This window comes from Triturus cristatus, chromosome 1_2, assembly GCF_964204655.1.
Source record: "Triturus cristatus chromosome 1_2, aTriCri1.1, whole genome shotgun sequence".
Taxonomy (NCBI): Eukaryota; Metazoa; Chordata; class Amphibia; order Caudata; family Salamandridae; genus Triturus; species Triturus cristatus.
The window spans coordinates 1,195,084,123-1,195,108,894 of record NC_140580.1 but is presented as its reverse complement, the minus strand read 5'-3'; the positions used below and the strand labels follow the sequence as shown (position 1 = coordinate 1,195,108,894).

Sequence of the window (24,772 nt, the reverse complement as noted above, 5' to 3'; positions counted from 1 at the left end):
GGGAGTCAGGGCAGGCCTGGAGCAACCAGGGGAGCCCAAGAAAAGTGGTGTTGTCCCTCAAATGGACCCATAGGCCGAAGGCACAGGAGTAGTCGAGGGGTCCTCTAGCAGTTTCACAAAGTCAAAGATTGCAGGGCACAGAGTGTGAGGAGGCAGAAGTCCTTTGTCCGAAATGTGCGCAGAGGTTGGGGCCACTCGTAGCCCAATGCACTTGTTTGGAAAACACCAACAAGCAAATGCACTTGGAAAAGTACGCGGTGCACATGGGTTAGGGTTATGCGGTCCCCACGAAGATACTGGCCTCAGACTTGGTGAGAGGGCAGCTCGACCTCAAATAATGTAGGAACCCACCTCCTGTGTTGCTGGAGCCTTTGGAGTCCACAGGAGCTCGGGATCAGCAGACCGGTCAGTTGCGTTACAGTGCCTGCAAATGCAGGGGAGTGACTCCTTCACCCCAAGGGAGATAACCTTGGTTGTCCTTAATGCTCCACAGGTCCATCATGGAACCTGTATGGTGCTCGGGCACAGACAATGCTTTTGACGGAGAGGGAGACTAAGTCAGGCCCAGCCGAAGTCCTGCGAAGTCCAGAGTGTCTAGATGGTCAAAGGTCAGTGTTTTCTTGCCCAGAATCTTGTCCACGTCAAATCTAGGGTCCTACAGCCGGGTAAGCCCTTTTGTACCCACGGGAGAGGGTTGGACAGATTTAGGGGACCGTCCCAGGGGAGGGTCAGGACAGTGGGGAGGTTACTCCCATGTCCTTGGTCCTGTTTCGCGCCCAAGTGGTAACCAACGGCTCCTAAGACTGGTTTGAACTGGACCATGCACAGGGACACCAAGTGTGCCTCAGATGCAGACTTTCAGGCACTGTGGAAGTGCACCCACCCAACCCCAATACACTAAATCCTGTCTAGAAGTTGGTCACACCTCCCTGCGACAGGATGCCTGTTGTGCTGCCTTCCACTGCTTGAGCTTGTCTCAGCAGCAGGAGGGCAGAGATGTGTCTCTGGTCGGTAGCAACCATTTTGTGCTGCCCGGGTCGAGAAGGCTACTACTGGGAAGACCAGGGACCCCACGAAGCTCACTACAGAAGGGTGGAATCATACCTCCCACACCGGTTGCCGGTGTGGAGGTATGATTCCATGATGTTTGATACCAAACTTGACATGTTTTGTTGCAGCTGTTATCGAGATAGCATTTTAGGCGAGCATATAATGCACCTCTACCTATATGTCAGGCTGCGTCACCGACAACTTGGGAGAATGGTCTCCTAAGGCTGCAGGGGTGCTCTGCTCATGGAGGGGCACTCTGCCGCGTAAAACCCAGCACCCTGCCTTCAGGATTGTCAAGGCCTACTAGAAGGGTGACTGATAGGTTTTAAGTGTAGTGACCTCTAGATATAGTAAACCTATATCTAACGTATGTGGTGCATGCACCATCTTACACATGCTGCAATGGCAGGCCTGTAGTTCATTTTGCATGACCTCCCATGGGTGGCATAATACATGCTTCAGCCTAGGGGAGGCCACTTAAGTACCTATGCCCTGGGTACATGTGTTTCATGTACTAGGGACTTATAAGGGTACCCCAGTATCCTCTCTGTAGTGTACCTAAGTACATGACATAAACTTTTAGGGAGAAAGCAGATAGACTGGGGTCCTGATTAGCAGGATCCCAGTCAGACTAGTCAAAACAGTATCACATTTAGAAAAAGTTGGGGTAACCATAAGAAGCAGATCCTACTTTCCTACAAGCATCTGCCGTTAAAATTTCAGGTAAATAACTTTGAGAGTTTGAGTCACAAGTAGATTAAGGTTAGGGATCAGTAATAGTCAAGAATGTAGTAGTGTTTGTGATTTTTGCAGAATCTTTCCATTCCTGAGAACAGATAGAAGAGATTCAAGTAGTAAAGAGCCATCTGCGGCTGAGGTTGTCTCTCTCTTATCCACTTCCCCTTCCCCCTGTTATTGTAGGAGACCCAAGGCATTTGGGTCACTTACAGTGACGGAGAGGACTGAGGACAGTTCTTCTGCTCCTTCGACAGACTGGTAGTCGTGCAGGAGATGAGCAGCATAGCTGTGATCCTGGAGTGGAGCATACATTGCTCTTTCAATGGTCTTGCTGATGAATGGCAGGCGAGTGATCAACTGGGAGTTGGTGAGGTCATCAGAGTCAAGTGTAGGGTTCTTTAGGAGCGAAAGATCTGGTCAGTCTCGAGCGCTTCTGTGAAGAGGCATTTACAATGGTAAGCAGAGGTAAGACAGCATCTCCAGAGAAAGCTTGGATTAAGGCCGATGCTATTATTCCAATTCACAAGAAATTCTTTGAGGGAGTTGAGCGTGTCAGCCAGATCTGGGAGACATAGAGCTTTGAATACTGACCTTGGCGGGATTCTGTGGGAAGGAGTGAGTAAAGTAGGCTTGTCCTCGTCGATGTGCTATCAGATTCCCTGTTTTTTTCACTGAAGAAGAGGTTGATGGAATTGCACTTATCTGTAGAGTGAGGAGTGTTTCGGTCTGGTGGGGGTGGATGCATCGTGGATTGTCTTGAACAGCATTCTGCATTTGTTGGTGGACTCGTTGATGATGATGTTATTGTACTTTGCTTTGGCTGATATGATGCTCTGTGTTTCACTGTGACCTTCCGTTTTAAGAGGTCCTCTTAAGTTCTGTTTATCTTCCATTTTATTACCTATCTCTGACTGGACCGTGATTGTTTATTGCCAGGGTGGTCTTTATAATACCAGTTTGCTGACGGCTTCGGTTTGCGCTTGCGTGTTGTAATTGGGGCTTGAACGTTCACATAGCTTTCCAAAACTTGACCAAAGTTATTTAGAAATGTGTTGATGTCAGAAGTAAAGTTGATGGGAGGAGAGATGAGTTCAAGCATTCGGTTGTCTCTAGAGAAGTCATAATGGATCTGAAGGTTTGTTCTTCTCTAGCACGCTGAGCAAGGAGACGGGGATGGTAGAGTGGTGGGTTCAGTCTAGGGGTACAAGCGATTTGCATTGTATTGTTGTTGAAGTTGAGAAGACAAGGTCAAGGATTTGGCTTTGAGTCTGGTGGTTGCTGCGCCACGTTGAGTGAATTGATGAGGTTGAAGAGGATTTTAGCTTGTGTAGTCTGGGAGGGTGGAGTCACCCAAGTTGGTTGTGTGGACATGCTGTTTGAATGAGGAAGTGCGAAGTTCTGAGAATCCAACAATGAATTCCTTGTTCTGTCCAGGAGGACCGTAGATGAGATTAAAGGTGGTGGTCTGAGTTGCGGACAGAGGGAAATGGCATGCCAGGATTTGCATGGATTTGAGCATTAATTGTCAATTGCGTTGGACCAGGAGGCCTTATGGATGACGGCAAGGCTTCCTTCCTACTTATGCAAGCAATCCTCATCATGGATCCTGGAGCCTCTTGGAAGAAAGATGTCTAGGATTTGTGGAAACATAGGGGTGAATCATGTTTCTGTGATGAAGTGGACATCGAGTTTATGATAGGGAATGAGGTCTGTGAGGTTTGGTGTGTTGAGTACTGCAAAGGTAGCATTCACGAGCATGAACCAGATGTGTGTCCTGTAGATTCAGGGTGTGTGGTAGTTAGTGTGATGTGTACAGGGTTGGGTCTTTGTGTGTCTGCGTATCGTTCACATATGAGTGTGATTATGGGGACTGGCAGTATGGGATGCTGAGTGTGGCACATTATTGTATATTACCTTGAAGTTTATTGGAACAGGGGTTCTAGCCCTTGTCGATGTCTGTCCTTTTGTGTGGATGCATTGGAGCTGTGACGCCCTGAAGAGTTGATTGCAACTCGGAGAAGGCAGGAGTGCTGTCAATACTGTGTAGATGGATGATGCAAAGTGAACTCTTTTCGCTTGGCTTCTTTTAATAGTGCTCTTGGGAGACCAGTGATGATCAACACTGCCTTCAGATAGTACAGTTTGCATTTATTAAAATGACCTCATTACTTACAAGGATAATGTAATCTTGGCACTGCAGTTTTAGAAGAAGCATTGACTGTAACACTAGGTATGAGCTTGGAAAGCTGGTGCAATTGTTATTTTTTTATTGGAAGCATAAGCCACTAAAATAAAAAAAGGAATTCTGCTGCCACCTGCCCGTGTTCTTGGATGAAAAATCTTACATTGAAAAAAACTGAGCCATCGTATAGATTTGAACTGAACAATATGCATGCTTCCTCCCAGGCTGGATCTCTTGGTGCATGTATTGAAACACTTTTAGTTTTAATGCACATCACTGGAAAATATGATTCATATTAGTCTGAAGTAAAGTCACTAAAGGCTTTGAATTTCTGTAACTAGAACACAATGTTTAACCACACAAGAATGACTAAAGTAATAAAAAGAATAAAGGAAAAGGAATGAGAAAAGTAAGGTATTTGCCCATCAGCCCTGCCACTGAAGTGCACTTCTTTGCAGGTGGATATCCACCCACCTGTGATCAGGACAACGGGGTTCACTCGCAGTGCAAGAGACCCAATAGCTGTTGTGTGCCGACTACTTCTCCCGGGCTGTATGCTGCGGTGGGCAGAAGCAACATGTGAATGATATGTGAACAGAACAGTGGCTGAAGAGTGCTGTCCAAAAGCCCCTCTATGTATGTATTGTATGAGTGCTTGAGACAGGCAAGAAGCCTACACTGTTCCGAAGCAAGGCCGACAATGGGACTAGAATTCACCTGGAATCCCGTCCGCAGCAAATGTTTCACCCTTTCCTGTGTGTCCAATATCCCCAGCAATTACCTCAGGTAAAGAGGACGGATCAATGCCGTTTGTATTATTATTCAATTAGACCTAAATATTTATCATAATGTTCTGCTGAAGACTCATTGCATGAAGAATAAAACTTCCTTGAAAAATCAGCAAAACAATTTGTAATTACAGAATTAGAAACCCAAAGCCCCACCCACCACAGTATTCTCCAATGGAGAGTTTGCATTACAGCCGTTTTACTTTATTTTTATATGATTGGCCAATATAGGACATTGGGTTTTTGATTGAAGGGGGTGAAGACCCGCTCAAACAGCAACCACAATCCCAGTCAGAGTGAACCACCAAAAAGTATCACTAATATAACCTGTGTTTAACCCTCTGGTAGCTTGACACAAAAGCAACAAGGTATAACCTAGAGGCATTGTGTTAAGTATTTATGTTGCACACAAACAGTAAGAAAGTGAAAACATAACACTAGAAAAATCCCACACCAATTTCGAAAAATAGGGAGATGTTTAATAAACAAAATTTCACCAAAACTAATTAAATCCAATCAGTGGAACCGGAGTTATGAATTCTTAAATATTTTTAGTGTAAAATGGCGCCTAATAGATCAAAGCATCAACTGCGGATATCTGGTTGTGTGAGACCGGGGCAAATTCAAAAGTTAAGGCCGACCACGATGGAGTGTGGTTCAGCTACACGAGGTGGTTTGGGACTGGTCTCGGCGTACCTTTGGACTTGGAAATAATTTTGAGGGACACTTCCTGAGAATGTAAAGTTCAGCGGTACAAGGCAGCCAGCAGGGTCCAAGGAGGAGATGTCATCGAAGAGCTGCTGGACGAAATTGTGGTGAAGATTTTTACAGCCCGACTTTGTCACTTTTTGGAAGTTGAAAATCTCCAGCGGGATGAAGTTGCAGGCTGTAGCCGACGAGGGCTACACAAGGAGGGTCAAGACTCGCTCCAGGCATAGTCCAGGTGCAGGGTTCAAGAACTCTGGAGCTTGTCCCTGTAGCTGACACAGGAGGCCTCCCAATAAGCCCTTCGAGGCACTCTGGCAGTCCTGGAATCAAGCAGCAAGGCAGGCCTGTCCTCTGAGGATGCAAGACAAGCTTCCAGCAGCAAAGCGGTCTTCTGAAGTACAAGGCAGTCCTTCTGAGGGTGCAAGACAAGCTTCCAGCAGCAAAGCAGTCTTCTGAAGTACAAGGCAGGCCCGTCCTCTGAGGATGCAAGACAAGCTTCCAGCAGCAAAGCGGTCTTCTGAAGTCCAAGGCAGGCCCGTCCTCTGAGGATGCAATACCAGCTTCCAGCAGCAAAGCGGTCTTCTGAAGTACAAGGCAGGCCTGTCCTCTGAGGATGCAAGACAAGCTTCCAGCAGCAAAGCGGTCTTCTGAAGTACAAGGCAGGCCTGTCCTCTGAGGATGCAAGACAAGCTTCCAGCAGCAAAGCAGTCTTCTGAAGTACAAGGCAGTCCTTCTGAGGGTCCTCCGAAGCTCCACGAGTTTACTGAACAGTTGGTTTGAGGATCCAATATGTGCACCTTGTGCCAGTCTTTGAAGTGGGGAAACGTCTCGGCTCCCCCCACATCTGGTTATTGAAAGTTCCTTCCTTCCCCTGCCTAGGATCCAAGTAGTCTGGGGTGGCAGAAGTCTGGTGTTAAGTTCCTTTGTGAGTGTGCTGGAGGCAGCCATTTGAAATGTAAGTGGAGCAGGGAACAGCTCCGCCTCTCTCAACCTGTCAGGATGGCCCATCCTGCTGTCGCATGGTCCGCCTTTGTCTCACTGTCTGTGAATAGTTGGCAGTTAGCCTTTTTGTACATGCTGTAGGCACCAAATGGTAAGGACAAGAAGATGCCAACTTTCCAAAAGGGGCATTTTCAGGATTGGGACTTAAATCTGACTTTACCATTAAAGAGAATTTAAAATTACAATTCTTTTGAGACCAAGCATGGCATTTGTACCTGTTCCCAAACAAAAGTTTGGAATTCGTCAGAGCAGGGGTGTGTCTGCAGAGTGATTAGCTTATCCATTGATCTTTCACAGTGGGGCTGAGAGGGGGCTGTAAAATCGAATGGGTGGTGATGGGATGCCCTGTTCAGGACAGAACTAAAGAACATTTGCTAATGCTTTGACCATCGCCACACATAGGAATGGTCAACTTGCATGTGTAAATAAGAAGGGCCCTAGTTACTAAACTCACTGATCCCTGTTTTATCAACCTTGGACAGACTGTAAGTCCAGTGAAAAATGTGAAATGCTCTTTGAACAGAGATGTTTGCAGCCAGCGTTAAACCACCTGGGCCTGCATGCCACTTGGATGTACACGGCTGTATTTTTATCAAAAGGCTGTAAATGTGTTGCATGGTTAGCTAGGTATGTGCATGTTATTCCCACTCATGGGTGCAATGATTGCCAAGAGCAGGAAAACATACATTTTTCATTTATTTTGTGCTCTCAGGTGGTCGTGGCACAAGCACAGAAAACATATTTAATTTGTAATAAGCGCCATCTGCTAACCAGCACTTCATGTCATTGGTCATATTTTTATTCAGAAAGACCATCTTGCCATTTATAATGTGACTTGCAAGCCTCTTCCTTTTTTTTTTTTAAATATTTGTCATCGACAATTGCAAATGCAAGTATGGATTTGGGATTTAGTATAGAAAGTATATAAGGCATATCATTTCAATTATTAGCTGAATTAAGACACATGGGATCATGGTGTGTATTTTTCATTACACATAGTGCAGCCAGATCAGCCCAGTAGATACTTTATTCTTTCTGATATCACATCTGCAGCGTGTTTATTCCTTCCACCACTCTTTTCAACCACATAAAGTGGAATGTTGAAAGGCTGAGCCACCAAGCGCAATGTTGCTATTTTCTGTGTGTCAGCATTTCTCATCCATTGGCAGGGAGAGAGAAAGAGAGGATATGCTATTCACTAAAGTTGTTCAAAGTATGTCTCTTCGAAAGCAACTCTGGATTCCAGGTTTGACAGAAACACCCACTAGTGGAGTTAATGAAACGACTGGACGATGAATTCCTCACTTTTTGCAGGTGCGCATTTACCAGTCGTGAGAACCAAAAAGCTGAGGCCGTTCCCATAAGTAAGTGAGCTCGGGGCATCATAAGTACAATAAAGTGGATAACACTGGAGGTTAAAGCACTTGCTAGAAAGATCTGTGTACATTCTAATCAAAGGTTCAACTCACCATAAATTGCATAGAGGATCGATTTGTCTGCTGAAAAGCAAAGCATGCAACATGTAAATCTCAGATTCGTTATTTTTTATGTAGATAGCTCAGTTGATAACTGTTTTTGTTGCATAGAGCCTTGTGTTACCCGCAGGTCAAAGGTTAACACCCTTGTCCTAAGGCTTAGTGAGTTATGGCCCTGCAGCAAGGACCGTCTGCCAACAAGAAGGCATATATTTAGAACCTCGCTGATTTTTCCTCAATCATTTCTTATTTTAAGATTGCTAAAAAAAAGGTTACTTTGGGTAGTAATGAACACTTATTAGTAAGTGCCATATATATAGTTATTAGTGAGATAACTAATGGACAGATACATCCAACATTCTAACATTGCTTGCAGATTTCGTGCATACAACTTTGGCAAGTTCAAAAAGGTAACCCCGCCCCTTGTTCCGCCTAAGCACCACCCTTAACTCCGCCCACTGCTCCTTTTGGTGAGTACCTGCACTTATTTGTTTCCATTTAAAGCACTGGTCACAGGGAGGTGTGACCACCTCCCAGACAGGGTTAAGTGTATTGGGGCTGGGTGGGAGCACTTGCCAGTGCCACTCAGTGTGCTTGAAGGGCACATTTGGTGCCCTCCTTGCATAGTCCACTTCAAACCAGCTGACCAGCGACCCGATTCTGCCCTTCCGCTGCTGAGCCAAGCTCAAGTAGGGGAAGGCAGGACAATAGGTATCCTGTCAGAGGGAGGTGTGACCACCTCTCAGACAGGATTGAGAGTATTGGGCCAGGTTGGGGGCACTTGCCAGCGCCACTTGACTGCTTTGAAGAGCACATTTGGTGCCCTCCTTGCATACTCCAGTTGGAACCAGTTCAGGGAGCCGTTGGCTCCCACTGTGGCGTGAAACTGGACAAAGGACATGGGAGTATCCTCCCCACTGTCCAACCCCTCCCCTGGGAGGAAACCCTGATTAGTCCCAACCCTTTCCTTAGGGTACTTAAGGGCTTACCTGTAGGTGGGTCCCTAGATTTGTCTTGGGACAAGATTAATTTCAAGACACCACTTCATATTCGACCGCCTGGGTGCTCTGGACTGCGCTGGACCTTGCTCTGAGACTGCAACTGGGAAGACTCCTGCTGCTCCTGGTCTCGTCGTTCTGCAAGTCTGCTGCAACGTCTGCACCTGTGCTCCAAACAGGAACTTTCCAAGGCCTGTGGACATCCAAGACACTTGAAGGAATCTCACTTGAAGTGAAAGAGTCACTTCCTTGCATCTGCAGGCACCCTAACAAAGCTGACATGTCTGCTGATCCTGAGCTCCCATGGACTCCGAAAGGCTCAGCAACACAGGAGGTGGTTCTTCACATCCTTCGAGGCCTGCCCTGTCCTCTCACCAAGTTTGAGGCCAGTATCCCTCGTAGGAGCCGCAGGAACCGAACCCCTGTGCACCGCATCAACTTGCCGCTGCAAAGGCTTGTTGGCTTCTTTCCTCCAAGATCTTCAGGCTCCAAGTAGCCCCAACCTCAAGCATCTGCTGTGACCAAGATCTTCGTCCTCACCGCATCACTTGCTTCGTTAGCCTGCATCTTTGGTGAGCTGCTCGAGGTCCCCTTGCGACACCAGTGCCTCTGGCTTGTGGGTCCTCTTGAGGGTCTTCTTTGATTTCAATGGGCTCCCCTGATTGCATTGGCCTGCCCTGACTCCTATGCTTGTGGAGAGTCACCTGGACTTGCTGGTCCCGACACTGCACCTTCTTCGCTTTTCAGGTTGTTTGCCGTAAGGCTTGTTGGTGCTCCCGATGGACACCGACTCCTCAGCTCGTGAAGGGCTCCTGGTCTTCCTCAGCGTCGCCTGGTCAATACAGCTGCAGCTCTAAGGTCACCGTCAGCTTTCCTGCAACACCCAACATCAGTGGGCATTCGTCTTTCGTGCCTCCTGGTCACTCCTGAGTGGCATAGACTCTGTCCCCTCTGCTTGCAGGTACTTCTCAGCTTGAATTCCACCTTTGGGTTCCACCGGACACATTCATCTTCTCCAGCAGCGGCATCTTCCTGAAGTCCTCCATTGAGTTTGACTGCGGTTTCCGATGCCACTTCACACCTATGCACCCGGCTCCCCTGGTGTAGGTATCCTGGTTCCTAGGGTATCCACGGGTGGGGTGGCTCTCCAACCTTCTGTCTTCCACGGGGTTTCTTCAAGGTCCACTGGTAAAGGGTCCTTCTTCTTTTAAATTGCAACTGTGACTTACCCATTGACTTGCATTGGTCCTGCGGTTGTGTTTCCACTCTGCACACGGCCTCTGTGGGGTTCCTGGTTACTTGCCTTGGGTTGTTCCATGGGTCCCCGGCACTTCTACATCTTCTGGGTATAGTCTTGACTTGAGTCGTGGCTCGCATTCGACTATTTTAGTATATAGTTTGGTCTCCCCCTGGCGACCACTGTGTATTTGTGATACTTACCTGTTTTTATTTCAAACTATTGTGTGCATTGTGTATATCCCTGGGTAGGAGATATCTGTATGTTTTCGTGTCTTATAATACATACATATTTTTATAAATACACTGTGTGGTTCTTTTTCACTTATTGTATGCCAATAAGATTATGTTCTGGTAAAACAAGCTGCTTTACACTCCTTCTGGACTCAGCCTGAAGGCTGCTCTCCACAGCTACCACTTAGACAGCTTTCTAAGTTTGTCTAAGACCACTACAATCTCCATAAGGGTTGTCTGGATTAGTGCAGGGTGCCCACTTACACAAGTATGCACCATATACTAAGCCAGCTTCTCACTCTAAAAAAAAAAAGGTACTTCTCGTTGGCAATAGAAACAGCCAGCAGCAAACAAAAGGAAATATTTAAAATTGTAAACGGCTTTAATAAGCCTAAATGTTTAGCGCAGGATATCCCGCCCTCGCAGGCACTCTGTGACAAGATCGCAGATTTCTTTGAGGGAAAAGTACAGGGGCTGACGAAGGATTTCGATGTCCCTATATTAGAGCCAAGAACAGAGGATGATATAGTGAGGCAAGGGGCCACGCAGTTGACAACTTTCCTTCCAGTTAGCCTGGAGGATACCAAAAGAGGAATTCTGGCAACAAAATCCGGATCCCCCTTCGACCCATGCCCAGTTAGACTTTTACACCTCATTGTGGACATTGCCAATCCAATAATAAATGCCATTGTCAACTCCTCACTGTCCACAGCCAAAGTCCCCCCAGAGTGGAAACTGGCAGCGGTAAAACCACTGCAAAAAAAACAACTCCCTGACCCCACCACATTGTCGAACCTACGACCCATCTCACTTCTTCCGGCCCTGTGCAAAGTCACAGAGTCAATTGTAAATAAACAACTTACTCGTTTCTTGGAAGATAGTGATGTATGGCACCCCAACCAGGCAGGTTTCAGGGCCCAACATTCCACCGAATCGGCCCTCCTGTTCACTACAGAAACTATCCGCTCAGCCCTAGACCAAGGCAAGAAGGCCGTCCTGATTTTATTAGACCTATCGGCGGCCTTCGACACGGTCTCACATGCCATCTTATTAGACCGGCTAATAACATCTGGTGTCACAGGGACAGTGCTTGAGTGGATAAGAAACTTTTTAAGTGACAGGAGGCAAGTGGTGACCCTGGGGGAATTCTGCTCCAGTGAAAAAGCGCTGTTGACGGGAGTTCCGCAGGGTTCGAGCCTGAGCCCGACCCTGTTTAATGTTTATACTGCACCCCTGATAAAACTGATATCGTCATTTGGCATAGACGCTATAGCCTATGCCGATGATACACAACTTATCCTGGTAATGGATAAGGATAACCAAGCCTGGGAGGAAAAGCTCAAAGGTTGCCTAACGGTCACCTTTGAATGGATGCGCCTAAATCATCTGAAATGCAACACAGGTAAAACAGAGATCATGCCTATAGGCCCAAAAAATGAGTTCATCCCACGATTATGGTGGCCAGAAAAAGCTGAAATACCACCTCATACAACCAACTCGGCCCGCAATCTGGGGGTGCATTTTGACTCTGACCTGTCTTTTAGACGACAGGCAGCTAGAGTGGCAGGCATGTGCTTTGGGGTAATAAAGGGACTGAGAAAGTTCTTTGATCTTTTGCCCTTTGAAGCAAGGAAAACAGTTACGGTTGCACTTGTAACATCGCGCATCGATTACTGCAACAGCCTCTATGCTGGTACAAATAAAGCTGTCACATACAAACTTCAGATGGTGCAACATGCAGCAGCGAGGCTGGTTCTAAAATGGCCGAAAAGATCATCTGCAACCAAAGCCCTCAAGGCATTACATTGGCTGCCCATTACAAAAAGGGTTTTGTTTAAAGTACTGTTAATTACTTTTAGAGCTGTTCACAACCTAGGCCCGTCCTATTTGAGGAAAAAATTCAGCAGATACTGTCCAACCAGAGCATTGCGTTCTTTAACGGCCAACCTGCTTACCGTCCCGAGTTTCAGACTCAAAACTCGAGGGGGCAAATCCCTGGCGGTACTGGGAGCAAAAGCATGGAATACTCTTCCCCCCCAGTTGAGATTACTGGATAAAGAAATAGACTTCCGTAAACATCTAAAAACCTGGATCTTTACTCTCCAAGATATAACTGCCAGAAGCCTAGTGTAATTCGGGTCTCGGTCAAGTAAGCATAGGGACTACCTAACATCTGGTGGTCCTTTCTGGGCGCCTAGATGCTCCTTGGAGCGATTGCCGCGCGATACAAATGGGCACTTACATTACATTACATTACTCATAGGATAAGGAAAGCTTGTGGATGGACACACGAGCACAAACAGGTCCCAACAGGGTGTTCATGAAACAGACACGGTCACAGAAGGCCTCCCAGCAGTGCAGGGTGGGAGTAGCCTGACACATAGACAATAACATCTGTGGCAAAGAGTTGGTTGTGAGAGGAACTGACATGTTTTCTATCTCTCTTTGCAGTCCCAGCTGAGACAACATACCACACTCTAGACGATGGTGTGGTGGAGTACTGCACAACAGAGACCCCTACCACGATCACAGCAGAGGCGCCTGTGGAGATAACCACACATCAGGCAGAGGTCTCTGTGAAACCCCAGGAACTGAAGAGTCGAATCGCCTTAAATTCAGCAAAATTATTGCAGGAGCAGCGAGTGACCAACTTGCACGTGAAGGAGATTGCACAGCACCTTGAGCAACAGAACGACTTACTGCAGATGATTCGCCGCTCGCAGGAAATGCAGGCATGTGCTCAAGAGAGGCAGGCGCAGGCCATGGAGGGGAGCCAAGCAGCGTTGACCGCCCTCATCCAGGTGTTGCGGCCCATGATCAAGGACTTCCGCAGGTTCCTGCAGAGCCACACAGCAAGTCCATCTGCAGCTGCCGATGCCACTCAGGGAGGTATAAATGGACAGCAAAGCAGCCTTCTCCCGTGAGATAGCGCTGGACGCAGCTCATGCCTCCAGGACACAGCCATTAACCACACAGTAGACCATGATGAGAGAGGCGCGGCCTTGCTGTATCAGACACCTTTTGTAGCTATCTGAACTTTTCTCCCACGGCCCTAACTTTGTGTGTCAACGTCATTCACAGTGCACTCAGCAGGGCTCACAGTAACCTGAGACCTGAGGAACACCTTGGCATCTCACTGTCTTCAGACAGCAGCCACTCAGTCATCAGTGCTTTTAAGTCCTCTCCTCATTGTCTTAAGCCAAGAGCACTTATTCTGGCTTTGGTGCCTTGAGAAGTACAAAGTGTCTAATGAATGTCCGAATTACAACAAGTTGCAAGGAAGGTAGCTGGACTGGTTCTCCTCAGCCTGGCTGTGTTCAACGTCCCTCTGCGGGATTTACAGACCGCGCTCTTTTTGGAAATGACTCCTATGTAAACTGTTCCCACCTCTGCCTCCTGTATGGCCCCTGTGAGCAGTGAAATGTGACTGATGGTGCATTGTGTTGTCTTTCCGACAACGCCCTACTAACTGAAGGTGGTGCAGCCCTTGTCGCTTTTCTCTCATTGCACCTGATGATCATTGTCCTGTTCCATTGGATTCGAAGGGTGGCAAAGAGGTACTAAGCCTTTCTTTGCTCCCGTTGGACTAGTTCGTCTCTGGACCTCAGTCTGTGCTGCTTCCCTCCAATGATAGTAACCTACAATGCATGGACTCTTCTGGCAGTGTGAAGTAGGTTCTATGTCACCAAACTCCTGCTAGCTGAAAACTTCAAGGCGTGTTAGATACTGGGACATGTAGAAAGGGGTGTCTGTCTAGCCGAGTGTAATGATGTGATGGATGGCTTGGTAGAATGTCTTCCGAGTGCCTTCTTCGCTTGTCCCTGTTTCTCACAAATCTAAATATTTCCTTTCAGTAAAGTGTTTTTAAATAACTATAAAGAGCTGGGTTTTTTTCCCAACAGAAAGATGTTAAGCCTCCAATCTGTTGCCGTTAATGTTACATTTCAGCAGCCATGGGGAGATATCACTTCACCATAAGAACACCACTGAAGCATGGGGGAATGACACACCCCGTTGTCCACTCTATAGATGATCAAAATGCAGAATAAATCTCACTTCCACTATAAACTAACAATACTTTATACCAATCTCAGAAAGGACTCTATAATCATTGCAAAGTGTGTGTCAAACCTCCACCTCAGACTCCATCCCATGAACATGCAAGATCGTGAAGAGACATCACAGACCATGGGGATGAGACGTGGCTTAGGACAGTCACTTTCCATGCAAGGACTCGGCAGACACCTCCAGGACAGTTTGGCAATCCCTGGAACAATTAGTTAGAAGCATGTGTGGCTGTAGATACACATGCTGTGTATAAGTCCACCATCTAGTGTTTGGCTCTGATGATTGCAAGTTGTTTTTCTTCTTCCAAGAATGTTTTTGAGTCACAAGGATGTGTGACTCCTCCTCTCGGTGATACTGTGCATGGGCTTCAACTCCATTGTTAGATTGTTTTTTTCCACCGACTGGTTCAGATGTACTCTTGTGCTCCAGTTCGAGATCGTCTTGGTTTCCCTTTTGTTTATCGTGAATTCCTCTAACTCAACGGTATTGTCTCAGTTGTGTAGATCTTCTTCCATATTTAGCATGGAAACAATCCCTTGCTTTGAATCTCGTGACTCGCCTCAGCGGCCTTCAGGCCACACCCGACTGGGCCTCTCTCACAATGTTCGGCTCTACCCGAAAATGAGCTGCTGAAGGAACGCACTCCGTTCTGCTTTTGTCCAAACTGGCATTCTAAATACTCCCACACCAACCAGCACTCGGTCTGTAACTTCTGCCTCCTGCCCAACCATCAAAAAGATACATGTGAGGCCTGCAGGTCGTTTTTGTCAAAAAAGACACTTTGGGAATGGGTGTGCGCTGCGACTAGAAATGCAGCACAGAGACTACCGAACCGATATCTTTCGCCAGTCAGAAGAGGAGGAAGAAGAGCCCTGGGCAGCAGTGGTGGAGTCTGTTTCCGTACAAGACTCCGATTCCCAGTCGGACACCGAACAAGATCCAGTTCACATGCAGTTGTCCGAAGATCAACAGACTGTGAGTACATATACCCCAGATTCCAAGCCCCAAAGATCTGCACCAACCGATAAAACTGCTCCTGGTCCGCCACAACATAAAAGCCATGGCCCGCTTCGAACCATCGATTCGGAGGGCGAGGGCTCAACACTGAAACATCGGCCTTCAGCCGGGGCCTCCACCATAAATTCTCCATCAGAACTTATACATCGAACCATACACTCGTGTTCGAAAGCCAAATCTCACAGCACTTCCGCTCCAACCTCTCCGGCACCAAATGCAAAATAGGCATCGACACTGAAATGTTACACCTACGGACTGAAAAAACCACCCAAGCCGATTCTCTAATCAATGCAAGAACGGGTCGATTCAAGGCAAAAAACTTTACAAATTTAGCCTGGAACAGAAAAGATTATCCTACAATTGACAACGCCTACAATATCGAAAAATCACCGGTCTTTCGAAGAAGCCATTAATGAACCTATTCTGCCTCCGAAGTAGAGCAAAAAGGACATAGCCACAAGTCCTTTACATGTGCCTATCCCTACCGCTCCCACTCTACCATCACCATCTCATACTTCGACTCCCCCACCTCGCTTATGACAACAGTCGGAGGATGGCAATATTACACCACACACACACATTTACTCATTAAGGATGACCAGAATGACACAGGAGAAGATAGACAACCTGTGGACCCGTTGGATGCCTGTGACTTAGACCCCCAGGGGGATACCGACCCTGCCCTCTACTCAGCACATCCATCCCCACCAGATGATGCTGCAGCTCATCAGGATTTATTAGCTAGAGTTGCAATATGCCACCAAGTGCCCTTACATAAAGACCCTATAGAAGACAACTTAGTTTTTTCAGACCCTCACCTCTACACAAAGGGGCTCAAAATATTTACCCACACGTAAGGGAGTTTTCTGCCACTCTGATGACGTTTTCAACGATCCTGTAAGTGCAAGGATTATAACTCCAAGAGTAAACAAAAAGTACAAGGCAGCACCATCTGACCCCATATACATCAACGGTCAGTTAACACCGGACCCATTAGTGGTGTCCAGTGCAAGAAAAAGGGCAAACTCACAGAATGCAGGGGATGCACCTCCCCCAGACAAAGAATCAAAATTAATTGATGCATCTGGTAAACTGGTAGCTGCACAATATCACTGGAGAATTACTAACACCCAGGCCTTATTAGCAGATTATGAGAAGCACACTGGGACGAGATGGAGGCGCTTCTCCAACATCTCCCAGAGGAACATAAAAAGCGGCGGTATGAACTAGTTAACGAGGGCAAACTCATTACAAACAATTCCATTAGATGTGCTCTAGATTCTGCTGACTAGGAAGTTCCTGCATTCACTGCATCGCTCTCGATTACAACCGTTTGGTGTTTTCCTGAACAGGAGATTCATTCTAAATAATTTCTTCACTTCTTCTGAAAGACTCCAACCGGATGGTGGATTCTTACTCATCATTGCCCATCAAAATAAAAACCACACCCTCTGAGACAGACTGTGTCTATCTGGCATGCGGCGCAGGCCAGGTTGGGTGGGCGGGGGGTCTTGACTCAACTTACACCTCTCTGGGATGCCAAGCAACTGGGACGATTGAGGGATAGCAAGGGCTTCGACGCTTGGGACAACATCGGAATTTCAGTAATAGGTGATGTGTGGCAAAAGGGGGTCCAGTTTGCGCGCTTGCAACAGCAATATGAGCTGGCTCCTTCGGAATGGTTCAGATACCTCCAGATGAAACATGCCCTAGTTGCACAGCTGGCTCCTGGTGCGCAGGTTCCGGAGTCATCCCCGTTGGAGGACAGGCTGTTGACGAAATACATGCCAAAGAAGGCTACGTCCTTCACATACCGCAAACTTATCAACAATCGACCGGACCCTATGGGGCACTTGCGGGAGAGGCGGGCCGACGAGGTCGGTGACTTTGATGACCTGGAATGGCGCAAGGCGGGTATACCGTCGAGGCTGCGGCTGGTGCAGCTTCGTATTTTGCATCGCTCGTACTACACCAGGTGCTTAATACATAAGATGGGCAGGGCGCTACACCCCTTCTGCTTGCGAGGTTGTGGGGAGGAAGGAACCTTTTATCACACTATCTGGGAGTGTCATGTCATCCAAGACTTCTGGAAGCGAGTGCTGCGTACAATGTCGCAGGCATGCGGGGTATCGTTGGTGCCGGAGCCTCGGCGCTGTCTGTTAAATGTGTGGGAACCCAATGATCTCAATCGTCAGGCGCAGAGCTGGGTAACGTTGGGGATAATGACGGCCAAAAGGAACATAGCCCAAAAATGGGGAGCGGTGGGGGTGCCGTTGCTGTCCGTATGGAGGAGAGATATGGATGTAGCCATGTTCGCTGAGCGATCAGTATTTATCAGGCGGGGATGTCCTCGCAAGTGGGACCAGGTTTGGGGGGCATGGAACAAGTATAGGGGGGAATATGTGACCCGCCATCGCTTTCAGATGAGGACTCCTCTGATTCAGAGTGTTGAGATGGCCTACGGGGCGGTGGGGAGGTGGGGAGCCACAGTCTGTATCAGTACAATAGCACTGGGGTTGGTTGTGGGATTGTGCATTTGGGTGATAATTGGTCAAAGGATCTGTGCGCAAGGTCTGTTTCAGTGTCTTTTTGTTTTAACTGTTCTGAAAACAATAAAAATTCTTTAAAAAAAAAAAAAACACACGCCTAAAATTGCAACCGGAAGGTGGACATCAAACTATTTTGACATTCTTTATGATCACATCATTCAAGGAAAGTCAATGACGCCAATTACTTGGCTGCCCACATCTGCAACTACAGCCCTGAAGAGGACCCACTGTGACGCATGTTGAATAGGGCTGGGCGGAATTTGCGTAATGCCTCTTTGCGGAATTTTGAAAGAAATTGTGGAAAACGAGCGCACAACTTGAGGGACCGTGTGCCCGAGACTGGGGTCCCTCGTGCTTGGGCAGTCTCCCCGATCTCCCCGGCCTGGCTGCATTGAGAAGAAGGGACTGGCCCGGGCCTCCTGATTTTCGGTCAGGGCCTTGGAGCCCACGTCCTGCGGCCTGCCAAGTGTCCATCTGCCCGGGACAAGAGTCCCTGGTGCAGAGCCCCGGAGCCCTGCAAGGGCAGGCGGGAGCCCTACCGCTATGGCTCGGTGTGGGCAGCTGGGAGTCCTTTCGGTCCCGGCCATCTGGTCGCACGCAATGCTTTCCAATGGGGCGACCAGATGGCCGGGCTGCCCTGGAAGTCCCGATGGGGGCTCATTCGCCTCCCCGATCCCAGGCAGGGCTCCAGGAGGTCAGGTGCGTCTGGGCCTAGGGTCCCCTTCGTCACTCGGTACGCACGGTTTACCAGAAAGGGGGGTAGCCTTCCTCCGGATTACTAGGGGCAGGGTATGCCGGGACGCCCCTCCTGGGGATGGCGGTTCTCAGGCGGGGACCAGATGGGCTAAGCCCGGACGACACTTCCCTGGGGCATCCGGTGCTCCCTCCTCCAGCCCGCGGCGGGGCAAAGTGCCCGGGACGAGATCCATGGGTCCCCCGGGCTTCCGCGCCCCAGGAGCTCCTGCGGGCCTCCCATGCCTGAGGCCCAGCGTGGGGTCTACGAGCCCCCGAGCCCTGCAGCCCTAGAGCCCTCCAGCCCCGGAGCCCTGCAGCCCTGCAGGCCCGGAGCCCTACAGCTCCCGAGCCCTGCAGCCCCCCGAGCCCTGCAGCCCCCAAGCCCTGTGTGGGCAGGCGAGAACCCTAGCGTGAAGGTTCAGGGTTGGACAGATGGGAGTACTTTCGGTCCCGGTCATCTGGTCGCACCTCTCCCCTAGGCCATCTGGTCGCGCGCAATGCTTTCCAATGGGGCGACCAGATGGCCGGGCTGCCCTGGAAGTCCCGATGGGGGCTCATTCGCCTCCCCGATCCCAGGCAGGGCTCCAGGAGGTCGGGTGCGTCTGGGCCTAGGGTCCCCTCCGTCACTCGGTACGCACGGTTTACCAGAAAGGGGGGTAGCCTTCCTCCGGATTACTAGGGGCAGGGTATGCCGGGACGCCCCTCCTGGGAATGGCGGTTCTCAGGCGGGGACCAGATGGGCTAAGCCCGGACGACACTTCCCTGGGGCATCCGGTGCTCCCTCCTCCAGCCCGCGGCGGGGCAAAGTGCCCGGGACGAGATCCATGGGTCCCCCGGGCTTCCGCGCCCCAGGAGCTCCTGCGGGCCTCCCATGCCTGAGGCCCAGCGTGGGGTCTACGAGCCCCCGAGCCCTGCAGCCCTAGAGCCCTCCAGCCCCGGAGCCCTGCAGCCCTGCAGCCCCGGAGCCCTACAGCTCCCGAGCCCTGCAGCCCCCCGAGCCCTGCAGCCCCCAAGCCCTGTGTGGGCAGGCGAGAACCCTAGCGTGAAGGTTCAGGGTTGGACAGATGGGAGTACTTTCGGTCCCGGTCATCTGGTTGCATCTCTCCCCTAGGCCATCTGGTCGCGTGCAATGCTTTCCAATGGGGCGACCAGATGGCCGGGCCGGCCTGGAAGTCCCGATGAGGGCTCATTTGCCTCCTGGATCCCAGCCAGGGCTCCAGGAGGTCGGGTGAGTCCGGGCCTAGGGTTCCCTCCGTCACTCGGTACGCACGGTTTACCAGAAAGCGGGGTAGCCTTCCTCTGGATTACTAGGGGCAGGGTATGCCGGGACACCCCTCCTGGGGATGGCGGTTCTCAGGCGGGGACCAGATGGGCTAAGCCCGGACGACACTCCCCCGGGGCGTCCGGTGCTCCCTCCTCCAGCCTGAGGCGAGGCAAAGTGCCCGGGATGGGCTCCATGGGTCCCCCGGGCGTCCGGGCCCCGGGAGCTCCGCCGGGCCTCCCATGCCTGAGGCCCAGCGTGGGGCCTACGAGCCCCCCCGAGCCCTGCAGCCCCGAAGCCCTGCAGCCCTGGAGCCCTCCAGCCCTCCAGCCCTGGAGCCCTGCAGGCCCGGAGCCCTGCAGCCCTGCAGCCACGGAGCCCTGCAGGCCCCGTGCCCTGCAGCCCCGTGCCCTGCGTGGGCAGGCGGGAACCCTAGCACGAAGGCTCGGGGTTGGACAGACGGGAGTCCTTTCAGTCCCGGCCATCTGGTTGCACCGCTCCCCTCGGCCATCTGGTCGCGCGCAATGCTTTCCAATGGGGCGACCAGATGGCCGGGCCAGCCTGGAAGTCCCGATGGGGGCTCATTTGACTCCCGGATCCCAGTCAGAGCTCCAGGAGGTCGGGCGCATCCGCGCCTAGGGTCCCCTCCGTCACTCGGAGAGCGTGGGTTACAAGAAAGGTGGGTAGCAGGGTATGCCGGAACACCCCTGCGGGGCTGGTGGTTCTTTGCTGGGGACCAGATGGGCTATGCCCGGGCAACATCCTCCCAGGCGTCCGGGGCTCCCTCCTCTGGCCCGCGGCGTGGAAAAGTGCCCGGTATGGGCTCCACGGTGCCCCGGGCAGTCCTCCCCCGAGAGCTCCGGTGGTCCTCCAAGTGCCTGAGGCCCAGCCGGGGTCACCGAGCTCCCCGGGAAGCAGAGCCCCCGGAGCTCTGCGTGGGTGGGCAGGCGGGAGCCCTACCGCTATGGCTCGGCTCTGGGCGGGCAGACGGGATTCCTTTCAGTTGCCGGCCATCTGGTCGCTCCTTTCCCCTCAGCCATCTGGCCGCGCGCAATGCTTTCCAATGGGGCGACCACATGGCCGGGCCGGCCTGGAAGTCCCGATGAGGGTCCATTCGTCTCCTGGATCCCAGGTCCGCGCCTAGGGTCCCCTCCGTCACTCGGAGCGCGCGGGTTACAAGAAAGGGGGTAGCCTTCCTTCGGATTACTAGGGGCAGGGTGTGCTGGAAGATCCCTCCGGGGCTGGCGGTCCTTTGCCGGGGACCAGATGGGCTACGCCCGGGCAGCATCCTCCCAGGCGTCCGGGGCTTCCCTCCTCCGGCGCGCGGCATGGCAAAGTGCCCAGGGACGGGCTCTACGGGTCCCGGGTAGTCCTCCCCCCGGGTGCCTGGGCCCTAGAGCTCCGTCGGTACTCTCCGTGCCTGAGGGACAGGGTATTCTGGGACCCCTCTCAGTCCTCAGGCGGCAGCTGGACGGGCCCGGATGCCGCCCCGGCCCTGGTTCTGTCCCGGGGCCTGCCGCGTGGCAGGGTGCCCGGGACAAGGGGTCCGGAGGGCCCAGGGAGGCTTCGCCTGTGGTCCTGGGAGCCCCGGCTGGGTCCAGGGGCCCGGCCAGGCCCCGGGTCGGGGGCTCTGGCCCTGGGCCCCGTCCCCCGGCCTGCGGCACTGGCAAAGGCCCGGGACGGGGTTCCGTTGTGCCCGGGGAGCCTCCCCTCGCTCGGTTGGGTTCAGGAACTCCGGCCGGGCCCCTGAGGGTCCCGGGGAGGGCAGCCTCCCCACCCCGGGCTCCGTCCTGAGTCCTGCCGCGTGGCAGGGTGCCCGGGATGGGGTCCGGAGGGCCCGGGGAGGCTTCCCCTGCGCCTCTGGGCCTGGGAGCCCCGGCTGGGTCCAGGGGCCCGGCCGGGCTCCGGCCCTGGGCCCCGTCCCCTGGCCCCCGTCCCCTGGCCTGCGGCACTCCCAAAGATCCGGGACGAGGTTCCGTTGTGGCCAGGGACCCTCCCCTCGCTCGGGTGGGTTCAGGAGTTCCGGCCGAGCCCCTGAGGGCCCCGGGGAGGGCGGCCTCCCCACCCCGGGCTCCGTCTTGGGTCCTGCCGCGTGGCAGGGTACCCGGGGCGGGTTCCGGAGGGCCCGGGGAGGCTTCCCCTGCGCCTCTGGGCCTGGGAGCCCCGGCTGGGTCCAGGGGCCCAGTCGGGCCCCTGGTCGGGGTCTCCGGCCCCGAGCCCCATCCCCCGGCCTGCGGCACTGCCAAAGGCCTGGGACGGGGTTCCGTTGTGCCCGAGGAGCCTCCCCTCGCTCGGCTGGCTTCAGGAGCTCCGGCCGGGCCCCTGAGGGCCCCGGGGAGGGCGGCCTCCCCACCCCGGGCTCCGTCATGGGTCCTGCCGCGTGGCAGGGTGCCCGGGGTGGGGTCCGGAAGGCCCGGGGAGGCTTCCCCTGCGCCTCCGGGCCTGGGAGCCCTGGCTGGGTCCAGGAGCCCGGTCGGGCCCCAGGTCGGGGTCTCCGGCCCAGGCCCCGTCCCCCAGCCTGCTGCACTGCCAAAGGCCCGGGACAGGGTTCCGTTGTGGCCGGGGAGCCTCACCTCGCTCGTCTGGGTTCAGGAGCTCCGGCCGGGCCCCTGGGGGCCCCGGGGAGGGCGGCCTCCCCGCCCCGGGCTCAGTCCTTGGTCCTGCCGTGTGGCAGGGTGCCCGGGACGGGGTCCGTAGGGCCCGGGGAGGCTTTCCCTGCGCCTGCAGTCCTGGGACCCGGCTGGGCCCCGTGCCGGGTGCTGCGGCCCTGGGCCCCGTCCCCCTGCCTGCCGCTCTGCCAAGGGCCCGAAACTGGGGTCTGTTGGTCCCGTGCAGGCCTCCCCTGCTTGTCAAGGTTTTCTACGGGCCCTGGGTCGGAGGGCCCGTCGGGTCCCCCACGCAGCCTCCATGGCTGGGGCCCAGCTGGGGCCCTGGGCCTCCGGTCCCCCATGCCCCGGCACCCGCTCACTCATTCGTTGGGGGCACAGAGCGTCCAGATGGCTTACATTTCGAGCCCGGCCATCTGGTCGCACCTGTCCCCTCGGCCATCTGGTCGCGCCTGTCCACTCGGCCATCTGGTCACGCATGTCCCGTCGGCCACCTGGTTGCGCGCAATGCTTTCCAATGGGGTGACCAGGTGGCCGGGATTGCCTGGAAGTCTCGATGAGGGTCCATTTGCCTCCCGGATCCCAGCGAGGGCTCCAAGAGGTCGGGTACATTCGCGCCTTGGGTTTTCTCTGTCACCACGTGCGCACGGATTACAAGAAAGGGGGGTAATTTTCCTCCGGATTACTAGGAAGAGGGTCAGTCAGACCTCCGTGAGGTCCGGCGATCCCGAGACGGGGGAAGGCTGACCCGGGGCCCGCCATCCGGGGCCCCCAGGGGCCCAGGTACGCTCCTGCCTCTCAGCCCCTTCCCGATGGTCCTTTCTCTCCGAGTTTTCTGGGTCAGAGCCCCGTGAGGTCTGTGGAAGGGGGAGGCACCCTGCCTCTCAGCCCCCTTCCCGATGGTTCTTTTTCTCCGAGTTTGCTGGGTCAGACCTCCGTGAGGTCCGGCGATCCCGAGACGGGGGAAGGCAGACCCGGGGCCCGCCATCCGGGGCCCCCAGGGGCCCAGGTACGCTCCTGCCTCTCAGACCCTTCTCGATGGTCCTTTCTCTCCGAGTTTTCTGGGTCAGAGCCCCGTGAGGTCCGTAGATCCCGACAGGGGAAGGCAGCACCCAGGCCCACCCGAAGCGGGGCCCCCATGGGCCCGGGTACGCACACCTGCCTCTCAGCCCCCTTCCCGATGGTTCTTTTTCTCCGAGTGTGCTGGGTCAGACCTCCGTGAGGTCCGGCGATCCCGAGACTGGGGAAGGCAGACCTGGGGCCTGCCCACTGGGGACCCCAGGGACCCGGGTACGCTCCTGCCTCTCAGCCCCTTCCCGATGGTCCTTTTTTCGCCGGGTTTGCTGGGTCAGACCTCCGTGAGGTACGTGGATCCCGAGAAAGGGGAAGGCAACACCCGGGCCCACCCGAAGCGGGGCCCCCAAGGGCCCGGGTACGCACACCTGCCTCTCAGCCCCCTTCCCGATGGTTCTTTTTCTCTGAGTTTGCTGGGTCAGACCTCCGTGAGGTCTGGCGATCCCGAGACGGAGGAAGGCAGACCGGGGGCCCGCCTGCTGGGGCCCCCAGGGGCCCGGGTACGCTCCTGCCTCTCAGCCCCTTCCCGATGGTCCTTTTTTCGCCGGGTTTGCTGGGTCAAACCTCCGTGAGGTCCTGCGATCGCGAGACGGGGAAGGCAGCGCCCGGGCCTGCCCGCCGGGGCCCCCAGGGGCCCGGGTACGCTCCTGCCTCTCAGCCCCTTCCCGATGGTCCTTTTTTCGCCGGGTTTGCTGGGTCAGACCTCCGTGAGGTACGTGGATCCCGAGAAAGGGGAAGGCAACACCCGGGCCCACCCGAAGCGGGGCCCCCAGGGGCCCGGGTACGCACACCTGCCTCTCAGCCCCCTTCCCGATGGTTCTTTTTCTCTGAGTTTGCTGGGTCAGACCTCCGTGAGGTCTGGCGATCCCGAGACGTAGGAAGGCAGACCGGGGGCCCGCCTGCTGGGGCCCCCAGGGGCCCGGGTACGCTCCTGCCTCTCAGCCCCTTCCCGATGGTCCTTTTTTCGCCGGGTTTGCTGGGTCAGACCTCCGTGAGGTCCAGCGATCGCGAGACGGGGAAGGCAGCGCCCGGGCCTGCCCGCCGGGGCCCC

At 53.3% G+C, this 24,772-nt stretch overlaps 2 protein-coding genes across 3 annotated transcripts in view; both read left to right on the top strand.

Moving 5' to 3' along the window:
• Nucleotides 1-5,058, top strand: part of LOC146869025 (uncharacterized) — a 37,487-nt gene extending 32,429 nt beyond the window's left edge. The window contains exon 3 of the mRNA XM_085614308.1: nucleotides 4,990-5,058. Coding sequence (XP_085470434.1) covers nucleotides 4,990-5,058 — 69 coding nt within the window. The remainder of the gene's footprint in view (nucleotides 1-4,989) is intronic.
• NAIF1 (nuclear apoptosis inducing factor 1) overlaps nucleotides 1-14,308 on the top strand; it is a 69,558-nt gene extending 55,250 nt beyond the window's left edge. For both annotated transcript variants that reach the window (XM_085614170.1, XM_085614171.1), the window contains exon 3: nucleotides 12,863-14,308. In XM_085614170.1, the coding sequence (XP_085470296.1) occupies nucleotides 12,863-13,335 (473 nt within the window). In that variant the 3' untranslated portion in view covers nucleotides 13,336-14,308. The remainder of the gene's footprint in view (nucleotides 1-12,862) is intronic.
• Nucleotides 14,309-24,772: the final 10,464 nt, after the last annotated feature.